This window comes from Stegodyphus dumicola, chromosome 1 (assembly GCF_044657685.1).
Source record: "Stegodyphus dumicola isolate Sdum_Otavi_A_Nest chromosome 1, ASM4465768v1".
Lineage (NCBI taxonomy): Eukaryota > Metazoa > Arthropoda > Arachnida > Araneae > Eresidae > Stegodyphus > Stegodyphus dumicola.
In genome coordinates, this window is record NC_140768.1 from 155,541,373 (window position 1) to 155,561,066 (window position 19,694).

At 31.9% G+C, this 19,694-nt stretch overlaps 1 protein-coding gene across 3 annotated transcripts in view; it reads right to left on the reverse strand.

The window, feature by feature from the left end:
• LOC118186767 (spermatogenesis-associated protein 22-like) overlaps positions 1-19,694 on the reverse strand; it is a 163,653-nt gene that overhangs the window by 44,135 nt on the left and 99,824 nt on the right. For all 3 annotated transcript variants that reach the window (XM_085822351.1, XM_085822346.1, XM_085822348.1), the window contains exon 5: positions 16,788-16,962. In XM_085822351.1, the coding sequence (XP_085678477.1) occupies positions 16,788-16,962 (175 nt within the window). The remainder of the gene's footprint in view (positions 1-16,787; positions 16,963-19,694) is intronic.

Consider the following 19,694-nt stretch of genomic DNA (forward strand, 5'->3'; position numbering starts at 1 on the left):
TCCTACTTAAAAGTTCATAACCGATTAGCAAAATAATTTATATATGTACTTCGTTGTGCTCTTGGTTAATTTTTAAATCGTTGTTCAACTATAACACTTGATTTCTAGTGAAGTATCGAAATGATTATTTACTTTCCGCTTTTTCCAAACAATTTCGTAGACACATATGTTCAATACAGAAAATTTTCCTAACTTACCAGTATTATTACCAAAATAGAAAACATGCAAAATTTTCCTAAAAATTTATATATTTGTTTTTTACAAACATTTACTCGAATACACACATTTAATTATTTAATACGTATTTTCCTATATCAGAACTAAAATTTCGAACGAAAATTTTTAACTAATGTTATGTTCCGTAAAATTTTTTGTATTTGTGATGTCATCTTTTTTTCGCAAACGTTTTCAGAGTGTGCTCTCGGTAGTCTTTTAGACATTTTGAAACTGTTTTCTCTTTGCTATTGGAAACTATTCTCTTTGCTATTGGAAATTATTTTATCTTTGCTGTTGGTATATGCCTATGAATTCTCGATACTTTCTTGGTTTATCTTTATCTTATGAAATATTTAAATACTTAAAAATATATTTGTAGATCGTCTATGTTTTCACTTGTGATAGATTTCCTGAACTAAATTTTTTTTGGAAAATATATTTTATTTTATTCACGTGAATGAAACTGATGTTTTCTTAAAATTTTATTATTCAGAGTATTAGTCAATTATGACAGAATGTCTGATTTGTCCTCTTTTTAGTCAACATTCATATGAACTTCAGTATTCCAAATCTCTCACGTAACTGTAATTTTTCCTATTGGTAATAGGAAGACCAATGGAAAACATGCAGGTTATGCAGACACAAGGTAAAAATCTGGAAGTAGAGAAATTCTTCATATCTAGGCAATTCAGTAGAATGTGCAAATATTCATCCTATTCGAAGCTTATTTTTGGAATTACATAGCATATAAAGTGTAAATTTAATAAAAAGAGATATAGTGAAAATCAAGTACTCCGCAAAATCTGAACGATAATTATGCAAAACTAGTTATAAGGTAGTTTTTCATAAAATGTGGTTCCTGCGGAGGAAACATGCCAGCAGTCTCCTAAAACTTTAAGTGAGCACTTGATCTTTGCTCTTACAAAAATAAAGTAGACCAAAATGGAACTTTATAATATGACAGTGAAAAATAAAAATGCTTTATTTTAATGTTATTTCTTAAATATAATTCCAATACATTACCATTATTTTAATGAAATTTATCAGTGTTAGAATGTTCTAAAAACGTCGCCAAAAATTTCCCAGATTTCGGAAATAAAAATTTTTCTTAGAAACTGATCTTAAAATCACAAAAATGTTGATAAGTCGTCAAATTTTTAACCATTTAATAAAAGAATTCACCAAAAGCGGAAAGTTGTTTGAGAGGTCTTCATTACAAAAAATGAAATAATTTCGAAATGCTTATGTTTTACTTCTTGCTCACAAACTCGAGTATCCCACCAGTTACATTACAAATAGGAACAAAACCCATGAACCCATTCAAAAAATAACCATTTTTGTCAGTGAATTGCCAAAAATATTGCTGCAAAATGCTAATTCACACTCAAAATGGCAGTCGTAAAAACAGACAGAAATTTCAGATTATTAAAATTAAGGACCTTCTAACGATTTTTGCCAAAATTAAGGACTTTTAAGGGCCAAAAATCGATTCCAAAAAACTTAAGGACTTTTAAGGACTCTTAAGGACCGTATGAACCCTGATAAACATATGCCAAAGTGCGGCGAAGTCTCTGATTTATGTGACGGAATATTATTTTATGGATTTTTCGTGATAGTGACTTCAAAAGTACATTTTTATAATAACACAAATTTCTTACGCAACAAAGCCTCTATCTAAACCACAATAAGTTTCCCATTATTCCAAACAATGCTTATGATGAAAGTGAACGACGTTTAACAAGTTCTTAATTATTGACTCTGCAATTATTTCAATGACTGAATTATGCACTGTTAAGATCGACAAATATTCTAGCGCTTAAAACTAGCCATCAGGCTTTTAAAAGACGCAGTTAAAAAGCATGTAAATTTCAAAATCATATTAAATAACACAAGAACCTTTTAGCAATTTTTTCTTGAGCGATTTTAACGTTAAGTTTGCCGCCCAGTTGGTTTAGTAATTAGCGTCGCTGACTGCCATAGCAAAGAGTCCGGTCTCGAAAGACGAGAAAGCATGAATCTTTGTAAATGTGGCATGGGGGCATTCTAAATATGAGGATAGTCCTCTCGAGAAGTTGTTGGTAGGAGAGGAAAGGTGGGAGATCCTCGGACCCGTCGCTCTGGTGTGCTCTCCTTCAAAACTGGGGGAAGTATGCAAAATCATACTTCACCTGTGTGGTACCCAAGACCCTTGGACTTGCTCTGATTCTAGGCAAACTAGATTAGTCACAACAACAACAAAGTTTATTAAAATCGTAGATTACATGAATTACATATGCTTTTTACCATCTATATAGTGAAAATCTTTATTTTCAAATAATTTAACTTATTCCTTCCGTTCTTCATATTCTTTTTTTAAACTTACTTTGACGACTTTTACTTCCAGAAGTATTGTAATCACGAAAAGTTCCGGACACCATATTTCAACGAAAATATCCATGTTGACAGCTATCGAATGCAATTTAACTATGTTTTTGAGTGACATCTGTACGTAAGAACAGAATAAGGACTCTTGTCTCGAAACGAATAATAAAACTAATTTAAAATGGATTCAGAAGAGATTTTTTTCTTGGCTTACGTACCTATGTAGATATATATCTCGCATAATTCAGAAAAGAGTAATCTTAGAACGTTGAAATTTTGTACATAGGACTGCTATAGCATGTAGATGTACACCTCCCTTTATAATTGCAATCGGCCGCACCAAAAGTACATAAATATATGTATATATATAGATATCCACTCTGCTACTCGGCTCATTGAGCTCAGTTTCTTTATTCTTATATGTTTGTAAATTGTGCATTTTTGGCTTTAAAATTATTGAATTATGTTTTTTTTTCTGGTTAATGTTTTTATGCCTTTAGTTAACTTGAATGTTATAGTTGTAGAATTATCAACAATTTAAAAGTTGATAAAGTGCGGCTAAGCCTAATTTTTTTAGCATAGCAGCCATATTGCTTTACATTTGAATAGTAGCAGAATGGTGGATTTGTTGTCTATAATAAATCTAAAACGATGTATTCTATAATATCTAGAGAAACTAAGCTTCGTAACAACAAAGATAACGTCTTCTTTTATTATTGAGAATTAAATCATGCTTAAGTCATTCTGGAATTATCATTTAAGTTATTAAATTATCCCATATATTGACTCCGCATAGCGTCCACAGCAAATAAAGTCAGTTTCTTTCTTTCTTTCTTTCTTTTTTTTTTTTTTTTTTTTTTTTTTTTCCGAGTGGGACCAAAAGGAAACTTTTAGTTTTGTGCACCGAAAAATCTGCCTTTTTGCCTGCTAGCTGTTGCACAGAAACCCTAATTTTAATTGAAAAAATTGTTTTTTTAATTGTTTTAACTGTACTTGATGTTTTATGTTTTTTATATCTCAATTTTTAATGAAGATATTCTGAACATTTATGTATTTTTGCCTCGTCGCGCAGTGAGAACTTAATTAATTGAATGAGAAATATATCTCTAACGAAATTCCAGAAAATTATTAACGGCAAATAGTGTCTCCAGTCCTACTCGGACAGAGGAGAATGCTTACGAGTAGCACATGCGCATTAGGTAAGCGGCACTGAATACATCGTTTTAGATTTATTATAGTATTTGAATAGAATATGTAGCAACGATTAGATAATTCTTCAGATGATATAATTTTTGTGCATTCTGAGTTATAAAATGAATGAAAGGTAACGCTGTTAAGGAAATCTAGCCCCAGAGTGTCGCTATGGTAAACAAATTTAGTGAATTTTAAAGAGTGGTAAACAAATATAGTGAATTTTAATTCTATTGTGGTTTATGCGCTATCGATGAAGTAGAATTCAATAAGCTTAAATGAAATGCAGGAAAAAATGCGTATAATTTAATATTCCGTTCAAGGAAGTCATGTAGTGTGCACATCAGATTTGTTTCCTCTGAAACATCCTAAATATATGCTTTTTAAATCAATTTGTTTTTACCGCACCTGTTAATGACACAGAAGGAATTTTAAAATGATATAATTAATTAATTTGACCTGGAATTAAATTTTCAAACTAAGAGAAAAAAGTAAAGAAAAATATGAAATTATTTACTAGCGAATGCATCAGTAAAATAGTTTGTTAATATGAATAAAGTCTTTATATATTTCTAAGCGTAAGGAAATTTTTAGGAATTAATAGATATTAGCTGAATAAGTATTCAACAGAAAATAATTATTACTTGGCTCTGGAAATTTTATTCCATTAATTATTATAAACTGTGATATTTTATTACATTAAATTCGAATAAATAATATATCAAACATTCGTCTATAATATAGACGAATGTTCAAATTGCATTAAGACAAATGTTCAAACGTATCTTAAGATTTTGAATAATGCAAAACGTTCAAAGCACAGTATCATTCTCAAACATATTTTTTTTGTTAAGCATACAAATGCAGGTCGCTTTTTTTTAAAGAGAAAATTTTGATATCTTTATATAGGCTTGAGTCTGATGCTGGGAAAGATAGAAATTGAGAAATCAGAATTCGCTTGATATAATTCTATTCTGAAGAATGAGATTATAACCAATTTCTCTCCCAGAGTATTTTCTTATTTTGATAATTATTTTTTAGAAGTTCTTCTCGTGGTTTATAATCAAAAGTGCTTTAAATAATAATTAAAAACTGTAGAAATAATTAGTTGTCAAAACTCGAAGATATTTTGTTAATATAAAAATTCTTAGATGAAAAATATTGTGGTAAGCATGAAAACCTGAATTGAAAATTTTACAATATTCTTCACTTATTTTCTTAAAATATTATAAATATTTTTTTGTCATTAATTATTAATTTTTTGGTCTTTGAAATTAATCTTTAAGATCACACATTTGCCTCCATATTATCTTAATCAAGAGAAGTAGGCAGTGAGAAAACGCCCATTTGTTGCACGAATAATTCCTACGCTTAAGACAGAACGCAGCAAAATGGACCGATACGAATTTTTTTTTTTTTTTTTCTTCCAGAAACAGTCATGAAATTATCTTGCAGTAAGACGTATCTGGATCTAAAACGATCTCTCTGTATTAATTTTTTTCTCCCCTCAGACTCGTAGGCTCCAGTAATTGCCTTGATAAGATCATTCATTATTAGTAATTTCACTCGGATTCTGCTCGTAAATCGGTTTTTTGATTTAGATATCCCCGACATTTTCCCATATACAGAGTAAATACAAACTTAATTTGTCTCTTAAGATAGATTTTTTTTAAAAACAAAGGTACTCTAAATCATGCAAAACAGGTGTCCCTCGTACTTCTTTTTTGTTTTGTTGTCTTTTGCAAAGTATCAAAGACATAAAAAAAAGTATTTAATTTTAAGTGCTTTTGGGTAAAGTTTATTATAAATTCTATTTGCTGAATTTATATGGATTGTTATTTTAATAATAATAATCCCTTTGATACTTGTTAAAAATTAATTATATTAGATTAATAAATGATTACAAGAATAAATATTCTAGTTTATGCATTATTTATTATACTTTGTATGCTGCTGCTAGGGATAGGATAGGATGTTCTGAAGAAATACTGGGATGCGACATTAAGCACTCAGAAGGATGTGTTTAGGAGGAAATTAGGATATTTTTGGATGTCCTGAGGATATAGGAAGAAGGATTTTAAATTCTAACAACATCCCATACGCTGTCGACAGCACCTAGATAGTCCTGAGGATATACTGGGATGTGACATTAAGCACTCGGGAGGATTTGTTTAAAAGGTTAGGGGGATATTCCGGGATGTTCTGAGGATGTGCGCTTATCCAGTGAGCAACATCCTCAGGATATCCAGAGGGTAGTTTTCTGGTATGTGAGATTATTAATAATTCTTTTTTTAATCTGTCATGCTGTAAAATCAAGTGCAAGACATTATTTACCAAAGGAGCACCCAAATCGAAACAACAATGTATAGAGTTAAAAAAGGTATTAATTCTGCATTGTGGTACATAATAACATGGCATTAGAAACGCTTTTTTATTTAATTACAACAATACTGTAAATTTTCATACTAATTACCATCCCAGTAAAAAAAAAGTTAATTTTAAGTCATAACAGTTAGGTATATTACTGAAAAATAAAGATTTAATTTAATGAGAAATGCGTTTATTGTATATAAATAACTCAGTTTAATAAGATGTGATAGACTGATTAAATGAGAAAGATAAATTATAGATCTAATACCGTTCCAAATTAAAATATTCTGAGAACTGACTTTAAGTGAGACCGCGTAGTAGTAAATTAAAAATCTTACGTTTCTTGCAATGACAATACTTGGGAAGACATACTAAAGATAAATGCATGGTAGTGTAGCCTAAAGAGACGAGAGTAATAATTCAAGAACTTTGAGAGAGTTCTTTAAGCACGGACCTAACATCAAAATCTTTTCGATAGAGGGTGTTTAGGTAAATTTACTGACGTACATCAGTATTTACGATATAAATTTCTTTTGGTTTAAGGAGATACTGTAACTGCAAGATCAAATTGGAACATTTTAAATTGTAATCGCACTATCAACGATTTTACGATTATTTTTATGAGACTTTCCATTCCTCCTAATCTTTATTACAGGAAACGTCTAATAAAACTAAAATACAAATTAAACAATTCGCGCTATTTCCATATCTGGAACAGAACAATCAGATAAGAGCATCATAATTCAGTTAAGAGATTAAATGTGAAAGAAAGGGTAGCTAGCTAAAAGTTTAGTTCCTCAAGCCGCTGGGAATTTCATACTACAGATCAGAAAAGGCCAAACCAGATGTCAGTAGCAGTCGTATATAAAAAATTCAAAAGCCGCAATTATATATATATATATAATAAAAGTTACGGGTTAAGCGATAAATTGTGTTAATAGTTTTATCATAAATTTTATCTTTTCGTAGAACTTAAGTTTTTGATTAGACTTTAAATGAGATTATTTAACTAAAGTAAAATACATGAGGCATACCTCTTTAAGAAAGTACACTGACGGCCATTAAAACTGCAACACAAAGAAGGAATGATCTGGCGAAGGTCAAAATCACATTAAAGGAACAAGAAGTTGAGATATGCAAATGATTAGTATTTCAGCCCATTCAAGATGATGCAGGAGGGAGAAACGATATCTGAAGATTTGCATAAAAGAAAATTTGCGTAGTGTATTTCTCATTCGGAAAGCGCTTTGTAAGGGCGGAGTTTGCTCGGGATATCGTGCTATGTCTGGAATAATAAGAAGAAATGCTTATACGATAGAAGCAGGATTGTTGCCTGCCGAGAGTATGGATTATCGTTCCGTGATATCGCGCGTCGTACTGGTCGACATCCAACTACTATCATGCGAATATGGAATTAGTGGGTTGCTGAGAGTCATATTGAACGACATTCTGGATCTCAGTGCCCTCCTATGACTAATAATCGACAGTACAGATATATTGTAAGGTCATCCCTGCAAAACCGTACAACCACATCATGGACCATTAGTCAGTCAGGAAAAGGGCATGTTTGTAACACGCCTAGTATCCGCTCGTATAGTGCGTCGAGGTTTGCAGCCGCGTGGAGTATCAACACTAGGACCATTACTTCGGCTTCCCTTGACAATACAAGTATAGGGAGAGACGGCGACTCCGGTAAGCCGAATGACAAAACTCGATACAGGAGTAGCACAACGTCGACCTTTCAGACGAGTCCCGTTTTTTCGCGCAGTACTCTGATGGCCGTATACGTGTCTGGAGGCTCCGAGAAGACCGCATGTAGCCTACTTGCCTTCGATATGGGCATAGGAGACCTGCACCTGGTATAATGGTTTGGACAGCTATTGTGTGCACGACACGCACATCTCTAGTTATGAACAGCGGTAATTTGAACGCAGATCGGTACATTTCTGACATCTTACGTCCAGTGGTTTTGCCCTATCTTAGAGGCCCCAGACACCATGTTCCAACAAAACAATGCAACACCACATGTTTCACCTCATTTTCTGACCTTCCTCGATACACAACTTATTCAATTGCTGCACTGGCCTGCACAGTCTCCAGATCTGTCACCCATTGGAACATCTGGTAATGGGTTGCTGAGAGCCCACCATTCTCCAGCTAATACTGCTGATGATGGCCCTATCTTCGAGGCCTGCCAAACGCCATCTTCCAACAAGATAAGGGGTCCAACAAGATGGGTTTCTGAGAGACTGGCCCGCCACCCCTCTTCAGCTAATACGGTTGATGATGTGTGGCATAGACTTGAAGCAGCTTGGAATGAGTTGTCCATTTCTGTCATCTAAGGCCAGTTCGACTCCATGCCTAACCAGGTAAATGCCATTTTAGATGCCAAGGGTGGCATCTGATTCTATTAATTTCGTACCTCTGTAAACCCCAAACTGCTTACAAATTTAATCATTTTATCTCTATGCCATACACTTTAAGTGCAATAAATATCTTTTTTGTATTTGTTTTCCTTCACGGTGTTGCAATTTTAATGGCCAGCAGGGTATATCCTCCTTGATGACTTTCTAAGAAAAATTTATTCAGATTTAGCAAAAACGTCAAAATATCCATGCAGTCTGCATTTAGCTTCTGGAAAACAGAACTAAAAGCTGAGCTGTATATCTTGTTTTTAGCCTCTCAGCCATCAGTTAATCTTCGATCTTCAAATGCTTTTACTATATATATCGGATTTTAAATTAATGTGGTTACTTCGCAAGCATAAAGAAATAATCTTTTGCTCTTGTATTAGATTCAGGTACAATGCTCCTTTTTTCTTCCTTTGATTAGCGTGAGAATTACCATATGAAGATCAAATAAATATAAACCTAAATCAGTTAGCCACACCAGTGGTCGAGTGGTTAAAACGGTTGAATACTGACATTTCGACATGGGTTCAAACTCAGGCGAATGGGCTGCTGCATAGTTCGTTTTCCCAAGTGCAACGAGAATAGAAGCCAATTTCCCTCTAAAAAAATCTTTCATGAAGGCATATCCTCAACTTAGTCTGACAGCCTCGTGTGCTTAGCCATATTAGAATAGCCTAACCTTGTAGAGACATTAGGATTATTTTTGAAGAAGGCAAGATGAAGAATATGCAACGCCTTCGCCGGGAATCAAACCACGGACCTCTGGAATACGCGCCCAGCGTGCAGACCACGAAGAAAGCGGGAGAAACACCTTATAACCTAACCTAATTCATTTAACAAACTCATTAGATGCAAACTGGATGTTTTGTTTCTTTAAATTAAGTTACAATTTTAGGTATTCGCAATGCCGTTCACTAAAATTGTATATAAATTCCCGAGTTGTCGATGCCTTTTGTATTTTCTCAGCAGCTCTAAAAATAGCATTAAGAAGACATTAATTCAGAAAAATATAATTATTTGTTTTTAATCTTTTACTTTGATGATTAGCGTAAGGCAAATGTTTGAAATTGATTAAAATTTTTGCACACGTAATGTATTCTAAAATTATATTATTGATTATTAAAGCAATACTTCGACACATTGTTTCTTTTCAAATTATAGTCACTTCTCAGAAATAAAATTACCGTTTGTTTCAATGAGAGTCAAAGCTTGGCGATACTTGCTAAATATCGCTATTCCAAGCATTCAGTTGAAAAAATCTAAGATCTTACAAGAAATTATTAGATTTTATTGTTCATTTTATAGTTAAATAAAAAAATATTTTGAAAATTTAAAATATAAGACCTAGAGGCTATAAACTCTGTTATCTTTTATATAATTTGGAGACTTTGTTTGTCCTAAAAATAGCCCTCTAAGTCTAAACTGAGTCATTCAAATCAATCATGCAATCTTATGTAGCGCTTAATGCAGATATATCTTGCCCTAGCACTAAATTATAAACCAAAACTTTTTTAACTCGAACTGAAACTTTTTGACTCCCTCTCTTCTTCCTCTGAATTGCTGTGACACTTTCGCTTGCGCTTTCCTCCTGGCAGGAAGCTTTAGGGTTACCTTCTTTGTTCACTCACCCGTCTTATGTAAACCAAATATTGTGAATCCAGGATTGCTTTCCTCAGTAATAAAAACCTTACAGAAACATATATAATAAACAGGATTAAAACTTTTCATAAGAAACTCAATATTACTTTCAATACAAACTACAACAGATTTACTAACCTTTATGCAATTCCCAAATTCCATAAAACACCATTAAAATTCAGATTTATAGCTAATGGAACTAATAATTACAAGAAAAATGTAGAATATTATTTTTCAATTCAACTTAATAAAATCTGTAAATTTATTTTCAACAATTGTAACACTAATCATAACTATTGCTGGATCATCCATAATAACACTCCAAACATTAACTGCTATGACTTTGGAAACTTATATACCTCACTTCCTCTAGAAGAAATCTATACCAGTCTACTTGATCTACCTAAACTCTTCCTTGATATGCTGAAAATTATGATGAAAGAAGAGATGGAAAACCTACCTAAAATTCACACTTTTTCATAACTACATCAAGTTTTAAAATCAACTTTTTAAACAAGTCAGAGGTTTGCCAATGGGCTTACATTCCAGCACCTCGATCTGTAATATCTTTTTATTTATCAAAGAATTTAACTTCCAAAAAAATCTACAACCATAAGAATTAATTTACTACAAGCACACCTACAGATATATTGATGACCTTATTACAATTAATAATTTTGGTAAAATTGAACACTCCGAGATTTATCCAAATTGTCTTACACTTAATAAAATTAATAATTCACAAAATAGCATAGACTATCTAGATCTTCAAATCATTAACTACAAAAAAATTTTACTTTTTGACAAAACAAGAAACTTCAATTTCAATACTAACAAATTAATAAATTGGAACTCCAACATATCCAAAAAAGTAATTAACAATACAATAATAAATCAAATACAACGAATTAAAATTACGTGAAATTTTTCTCCTTATTAAAATTCTCAAAAATAATCTAATACCCATTCAATTTATTAACCATTGCCTTAAAAGAGCAGGCGTTAAATACTCACTCTAAATCATTTAAGTGATAGGGATATGATAATTTGTTCCTAAACCTGAGAAGGCGGTATAAGTTGGATGACTATCAGTTGAAGGATTTGTATATAGTGTAATTACTCAGTTGTATATATTGTAAAAAGCTAAATGTCTTAAGACTTATGCTATTACTATGCTGTTACTAAAAAAATGGGCCTAGTTCATAATCTTTAGTCTGTCTAATAGCTCTTAGACAATGAAAATTCCTTTTTTCCTTTCTTAAATTCTTAATCATTACGACACGACAATTAGCCAGAAATTAATTAATTTCCATTCACTAGTATTTTCAAAAAAAAAAAAAAAAAGTCTTAACAGACAGTTTCACTGAAATAAGAACTCCACATTATACATCCCTCAAGAATTCCGAGTCCCACCCACTACCATAAATTACTTCACCCAAGTCTTACCGACTGATATTATTCAAAGCCCCCACTGCCGCTAAGAATTTTTCGGACACCCTACACTTCTGAGTCAGACTCGAAGAGAACACTTTGCCGACTTCCCACTAGAAAGAATGTAAGTTACTTAATACTTTTTCTGGCCTTTATTTCTTCATGCACATTCGCTATTTTTTATATTATTTTTATATTATTTTTGATTTGTTTTTACAAAGTTTACATTATTTATCTTATTTTGTAATCTTCTATGTTTATTTCAACTTTATACTTTGAATTCTATTTCACAATGACAATTTCCTATGTTTAATTTTTACAAATAATATAGAACTCAATGCATAACATAAATAATATAGAACTCAATATAGATAAATAATATAGAAATGCAAAACACCCTCATAGAACTCAATGCATAACATAAACACGAGGGTGTCGGGGACGGTTACTCGAGTTTTTTCGGATTTCTCTACAGAAATTGCTTTTCACTCAAAATTGAATTGGCTAAAATGCTTCATAAGAATAAGTTCTTCGAGTATCAGCATTGGCTCATAATCCCTTTTATTCGCGGAAATATTTGGCCTGACTAGAATTGCCGGTTTGTCTTAACCTTATTACTCGAGTAAAGACGAAACACCTTCGTATTTACGTATTTATTTATTAATTATTGTTCATTGAACGGGAGTTGGTTTGTTCCCCTTGAAAAGTCAACTAATTTCCGATCAATGACAATGATTACATGCTTCTAATTTAATTTTTCCTTTTACAATTGAAATTTTGTTCTCCATAATTATTTAATTCCAGTCCCCGTTAAAACATTATTAACATATTACTTTCAAGTTACTTCAAAAAATCTTTCAAAATATAACTTACCAGTATGGATTCACTCTTTTAAAATAATTCTACTTTAATTAAACTTAGGAGATAATATAATCAATTAATCAATATTGTTTAGGAAATAAATTATTATATATATATATATATATAAGTATATGTATGTATATACTTAGTAGCATCAACTCAGCCTAATCAGACAGACAACGGGTACAAGGAAAATCAGTAAACATATTTCATTGAATTCACTTAGATATGAAAAACAAGTAAAAATAATTAAAGATATGAAATAAGGACAATGAAAGTAAAGATATGAAAAAGCAGTAAAAGTTCATATAATTCAAATGACATAAAAAATTATTAACTCATATCATAGATAAATCAGAAATATCAGCAGCTTAAAAAACTAAGAAAATTTAAATACAAATTTAAGATTAATTACTACTATTAATTTCCGCAGATGAACTGAAGCGAATCTCTCTTCATTGAACAGTATTTTGCACATGTGTTCACAGTTAAATGGCCTTTAACATCACTGGGATGGCCTGCCATCTCATGAGAAGTTTTGCATATAGCAATTTAAGCAATTATTTTAAAATATGACAGGGCTCAGTGTATAAGGTCAAGAAAGTCTTTTAGTCTTGATTAAAAATTTATTTAATTTGCATCATTCTGATATTCTAAATTAATTATTTAAAATGCAAAAAGACATGATATTTTATCTGTCCCGAAACTCAGAAATCAGAATAATGTCTATCTCTAATTTTCATAGTTACTTTCATATTAGAGCTACAAATCAGCAAATTTACTACATTTCAGTTACGGTCAGACAGAATCTGTAAAAATCTATTTTTTTAATCTAACCAATTATTTCACGTTCAGTAGCTTTACTGTCATTCTCTCTTTCTGATTTCCAGGCCGAATGCTAATTTTTAGTTCGCCGGTATTCAAATGAGGCAGAAAGAGATAGTACTTAAAGAGAAGTTTTAGGTTGTTTAATCAGAGTGTTCAGCCTGCTGAAGGCCACGTTAATAGTTGCAGTTCTTCGATAGCAGTCTGCCTTCTGTGCTGCATCTTCTTGTCGACGGTATAGACAATAGCACAATAAGCCGGCATAGACTTGAGCCAACTTGCGCGTTATTTATTCCTGTGCAGCTGTTAGGCTAATTTAAGATTTAACTTGATTTTAAATTTGAATTCTTTATCTTTTGAGTTACATCATAAATGCTGGCTGGTTTGTAAGTCAAGAGGTGCCCTTCTGTTAACTTTGTAGAGACATTAAGTTAAGCCTTCGCTGGGAATCGAACCACGGATAACCACGGACCTCTGGAATACCGGCCCGGTGTGCAGAATCAACCACGAAGGCCCGCTAGGAAGGCGGAAGAAATACCTTATAAACTTAGTACTTTTCAGTTCTGAATAAAATGGTCTTTTACATCCTTCTTAAGTTCTGTTTCATCTTAGACATAGCTGTAAATGGCTTAAACGTCTATTCAAAGATTTGCCACAAGTTACATTTAGTTACAGGCACAATCCCTAAAATTCCATCATAAAAATGTAGGATTTACAAGAATTTTTTGCAGAACCTATATCGTAAAATGAGATTGCCTGTTGAAAAAACTTTCATTTAACTTTTCATTTAAAGTTTCATTAAATCTAAGGATGTCGCGTTTGTTTTTATTTGTATATATAGCTTGTGGATGTTTGCTCCGGTACTCGTCATTCACTAAACGCGTTTTACTGAATCTTTTTAATAATGTGGTCACAATGATAGGAATCATCTTTGTTATGTTGAAATGAAAATTATTAAGCTCATATGCAAAAGCACAAAATCTTTTTCTGCTGTTCATAAGAAATACATAATTTTTTCCTCGACATTAAATGCCGAGCTCTGAGATAGGGAATATAGAAATAATAAGGCATTCACAGTCCAATTATGTAATTTCTCAGGATATTAAATGAAATAAAAATATAAAAAAAACTAATAGAACTTTTACGTTTTTGAGAAAACTCTAGTTTAAATTTATTTTTCACATTATTTTTCCATTTAAAAATTTTGAATAAGATTCAAGATGAGCACTTCCAAGATAAATAAAGAGTAATTCCTGCTCGCTGCTCATATCGAACATTTAGTCTTGATTTTTGTAAAAGGGGAGACATTTCTAAACTTTTAACTCACTGTGTACAAGACAGAATCAACTTCGCTTTATTCAGAAACTAAATGGGAATGACAGGAACAACAGCATTAAATTGGAACTCTGTCTAGATACGTTTACGTCTAATCCACATCGAACTTAGAAAAGACTCGTTTTTCAGGGATTCATATCGACAGTAATCTTTCCTTACTTGTAGCAAAACTAGTGGAAGTTCCATTTTGAAATACTAAAACGTTTGATGCATAGAGCTCTTTTTAAACTTTTTGCATTACCAAAACTAGACAAGAAATTGTTTAAATGAATATGCCTTTTTCACGAAATACGACATATACCCATGTAAAGAAAAAAAAATTAAGAACCTTTCTAAAATAATGGAATTTGAATGAAAAAAATATTAGCTATTTTTAATTAGAGTTATAGATGTATAGAAAATATCAACGGTAAAGGCACCAGTAATTCTTTTTTATAATGCTTAAGCGACTTTGAAATAACTAATTTTATTTTTATCCAAAGCTGTATTTGGATAAAAATAATTTGATTTTTGAATTATGTAAGACATCAATTCAAAAATCCTCGATTTATTTTGAACCTCATAATTTCTGAAACCTTACTCTTCTTTAAATTTTATTTTAAATCGTAGCATGAATTCTTTATATTTTAATTTTAATGAATTATTATTGTTTGGTTTAATCTATTCTAGTGTGGCTAACAAGATTTAAGTGAAATTTTCAGTTTATCCTGTCGTAAATCAATGTTAATACAATTGGATACTTTCGTTTTTCCTATCATAAAGCACAAAATTTATTCTTTTGCCACATTTCGGGAATAAATTAAAATTCTAATTTGTTGTTCTTGCTGAAATGACTTCATAAATTATCATTAAAAGAGAAAAGGAATAACTATTATAGGAAAAATGAATAATAATTAAAGGAATCATCATTGAAAATAAATTACTTTGCATAAAATAAAGCAGTGAACATAATCTTTTGTATAATTCCATCCAAGATGTATAAAATTATTTAAGTTCAAAATATAATAATACAGTATTTACTCGTATATTTTCTCCTAATACTTTTTGACAACAGAGAAAGGAAAATTAAGAGGATTTCTGAGCAGAAAACTTAAATGAAAAGTACGGCATGTTAGAAATATATAGAAATAATCATTCAAATCTTACTTTACTCTGACTTTCAAAGAAATTAATTAAGCTTATCATTTTTAATAAAATTCCTTTTACTCATTTCTGTTGTAGAGATATTAGGTTAATTGGAAGCAGGAGAGATGAAAAATGAGCAACGCCTTTGCCGGGACTCGAACCACGGGCCTCTCTAATATGCGCCGAGCGTGTTGACCACTACACTACGAAGGCATGCTACGTAGGCGGGAGAAATACCTTATATACCTTATATACACCCTTTTAAAGCGCGACTGGGGTTTTAGGAGGCTCAATAGCCAAATCCTGGGGGTGAACAATCATTATTCACCACCTTTTAGTTCGGGCGCCACTTTTACAGCTATTTTATTAATTGGAAGCAGGAGAGATGAAAAGTACGCAACGTCTTCGCCGGGACTCGAACCACGGGCCTCTCGAATACGCGCTGAGCGTGTTGACCACTACACTACGAAAGCATGCTAAATAGGCGGGAGAAATACCTTATATACTCTCCCTTTTAAAGGGTGGCTGGGGTTTTAGGAGGCTCAATAGCCAAATCCTGGTGGTGAACAATCATTATTCACCACCTTTTAGTTCGGGCGTCAGTTGTACAGCTATTAAGTTAATTGGAAGCAGGAGAGATGAAAAATGTGCAACGTCTTCGCCGGGACTCGAACCACGGGCCTCTCGTATACGCGCCGAGCGTGCTGACCACTACACTACGAAGGCATGCTAAATAGGCGGGAGAAATACTTTATAAAGTAAAGAATGAATTATCATTGCGCGACCCTATATTGAAAGTAATATTTTTACATAAGGAATAAGAATAAGAATCCTTATAATTTTACTGGAAATTTTCTAGATTTGAAAAGTAGTCAAGATCAGTTTGTGCACAGCAATGAGTAACAAATATCATAAACGAGAGGATTTGAGCAGGTTATTTCCATTAATATATCGGATTACAATTATGTTTTTTATATTTAAGCAATGAAAGTAATATTTGAAAAATACATATCTGCTGTTTACCATATAACTCAAATATGGCTTTTCTTCCACTCAATATTTGTGGCCATGCCAACAACTTTTCCACGGTGACTGTGAACATCCTTGGGAAACTGTAATCTTCGCCATCCAGTTTATTGTTTAGAGATTCAGCTGAAGGAAGAGTGTTCCATCGGGGAAAAATTCTTTGGCAATTTTCCTGAAAAGTAAAAAGCATTAACTTCCGATTTTATAAATGAGAGCACGGAAATAAAGTATACATGTACAAAGAAGAGGGACTGGAATTTGGTGGTTTCCAAATTAAAGCCAACACCATAAAATGCTACTGAAATATTTGTGCACTGGAGAGAATAATAGGATCATTTATTAAAACAATATTATTCGTATCTTCAGTACTTTATGTTTTAGAAGTGAATGTTTCAAATGTTCTCCCGTAATCTGGTGCAGTAAAAAAATAAATTGCGCCGCACAATTCCTCGTCTTATTAACAAATGTAGCGTAGCACACTTGAAAACGTAGAGCTGTATTTCTTTGAAGAAAGTAGGAATTCAGGCATGATAATCGGAGGCATAGGAGATGCTATAGAATTTTCCTTGCCCCATAACTGCATCGTTGTGTGTTCAGTTGTGAGCAGCGTCACCGTCGTAAATGTTGAGAGACTATGGCTCCAGAAAAAATATCTGGCGTGGACACCACATTAATTCCTTCCACGGCCTATTAAGTTATACAGAGTTTTTGCTGCACTTAATTTAAACGTATTTCCTCGAATTTCATTAGCAATTCATTTCTCATTAAATCAATTCAGTTGTCACTTCGTAGCAAGGCAAAAATAAATCAAACTTAAAATATTTTCATTCAAAATTGTAAAATACGGAAAACCGAAAAGCACTAAATACGGTTAAAAACAGTTGAAAAGACAGTTTTACAGTTTAAATGAGAGTTTTAAGCAAAAACAAGCAATTCGGTCAGCGGACAGCGTGAAAAATTGTAGGTGCACAAAATTGAAGGTTTTGGTTGGCTGTATGGTTGTAATTAAAGGTGATTGAAACAACCTCGCGCTGTGTGAGCGGCCAATATGCTACCTGAATTACTAATGCAGTAATCTAAGTACTTTATTTCAATATGCATTTTATTTTATGTCAGTATCTTTCCTTATTTCAAATAGCCACTTGTACCATCTAAAATAGTTATTCAAACAAAAAATATATATTTAGTGATTTCAATAAGTCCAGCTAGTAGTTTATAATAGTAGCGGTAAAGAACTGCATTTATTGCTCTTCAGTTGCTTATTTTGTTAACCTGTAACTGACACATTAAATGTGAAAGAAAAACCAAATGTATCATGCTTCACCGAATGGCAAAACATTTCTTTTAAACTGCACAATTTGTTGATTAAATTTGAAAGACAAATATTTTACTCTTTGCCAATTGACAACACACCACATCTAATTTTCTGAATTTTTTAATTAAAAATTCATTAACTCCGCATAGAATATGAAATATTTTTTTTTAAATTGAAATTCACACTTCGAGTTTCCAGGTGAACATATTCGGATGGAGGACTACGGGTATTAAAAATTTGGTAGCTCTGCATGCCGTTTCTTCACAGTGCGATGAATATAGCGAGGAATAGAGGTTCTACATTATTTAATAACAGACTAGCCGCTTGCACTACCAACTTTCTAATAGGATTATTATAAAAGATCAAAAATATGTAATGATTTCAATGAGTCCAGCTAACGTAATTTCACGGTTTTAGGCAGTAACTAATAATAATACAGACGAAGAACTACGTTTATTACTTCCCGATCATTTAGTTTATTAATAAATAACGTACAAATTAAATTTAAAAAAATAAATATCATGTGCTTTGCCCAGTGGCAATGCATTGGCCCGTGGAAGATTAAAATAAATTATTTCAAGCAGTGGCAGCACACTTGTTTTAAACCGCTGAGTTTGTTGACTAAATTTAGAAGACAAGTATCTTATTCTTGGCTGAGTGGCAAAACATTTATTTTAAATCGCTTAGTTTGTTTATCAAAAATTCACTAAATTCGCGCAAAACATGAAACAAATAAAAAGCAAATTCGACTTTAAAAATTCATGCTTCGAGGTATTCATGTTCGGATGAAGGACTAAGTATATTCGAAATTAGGTGACTCTAAGCAAAAGCGGACGAGCGGGGAATGGCCCACCTCGCCTCTGATCAGAGGGGAGCTGCGAAGTTTTCAAGTCGATGTACCTATATGTGGGATTTAAAAAATGGAGGAAGCTAATAATAAAAAGTAAGAACTTCGTTTCCTAAAAAAATCACTCAAAACTTATAAATATCTCAAAAACGGTGAAATGAGCAATAAATAACATAAAAGAATACAAAAAACAAAAAATTCTGAAAAGCAAAGTATAATTAATGATATTTTATCTTATACTTTCAAGAGAAAAAAATTACAATGAAATAAGTAAATATTAATTATCCTAATAAAAAAATTAACCAACTTTTCGTTGAAGAAAAAAAAATCAGCAAAACTTTTCAATATCTTACAAATAGTGAAATAAGCAAAAAATAACAGGGAAGAAACTCAAAACAAAAAATTTCCCGCAGAATTTTACTCTGCAGAACAACTTTATCAAAAAAAAAAATAATAAATTAATAAAAATGTATTATATATATAAAAAATGACAATGAAATATGCCAATCTCTTAAAAACAGTGACATTAGAAATACGATGAAAAATTGTTGCCAAACCCATATTTCTAAAAGAATGAAACTATTCAAAATAATTCGATTTCATCAAAAATCTATCAACAATAAGAAAGGAAAATTGTTGCCAAAATCATATTTTTAAAGATGTGAGATGTGAGAAGTGTACTCGGAAGCTTCATTAAAAAATTTTTTTTTAAATACAAAATATCATCATTTTTTCAAAATTC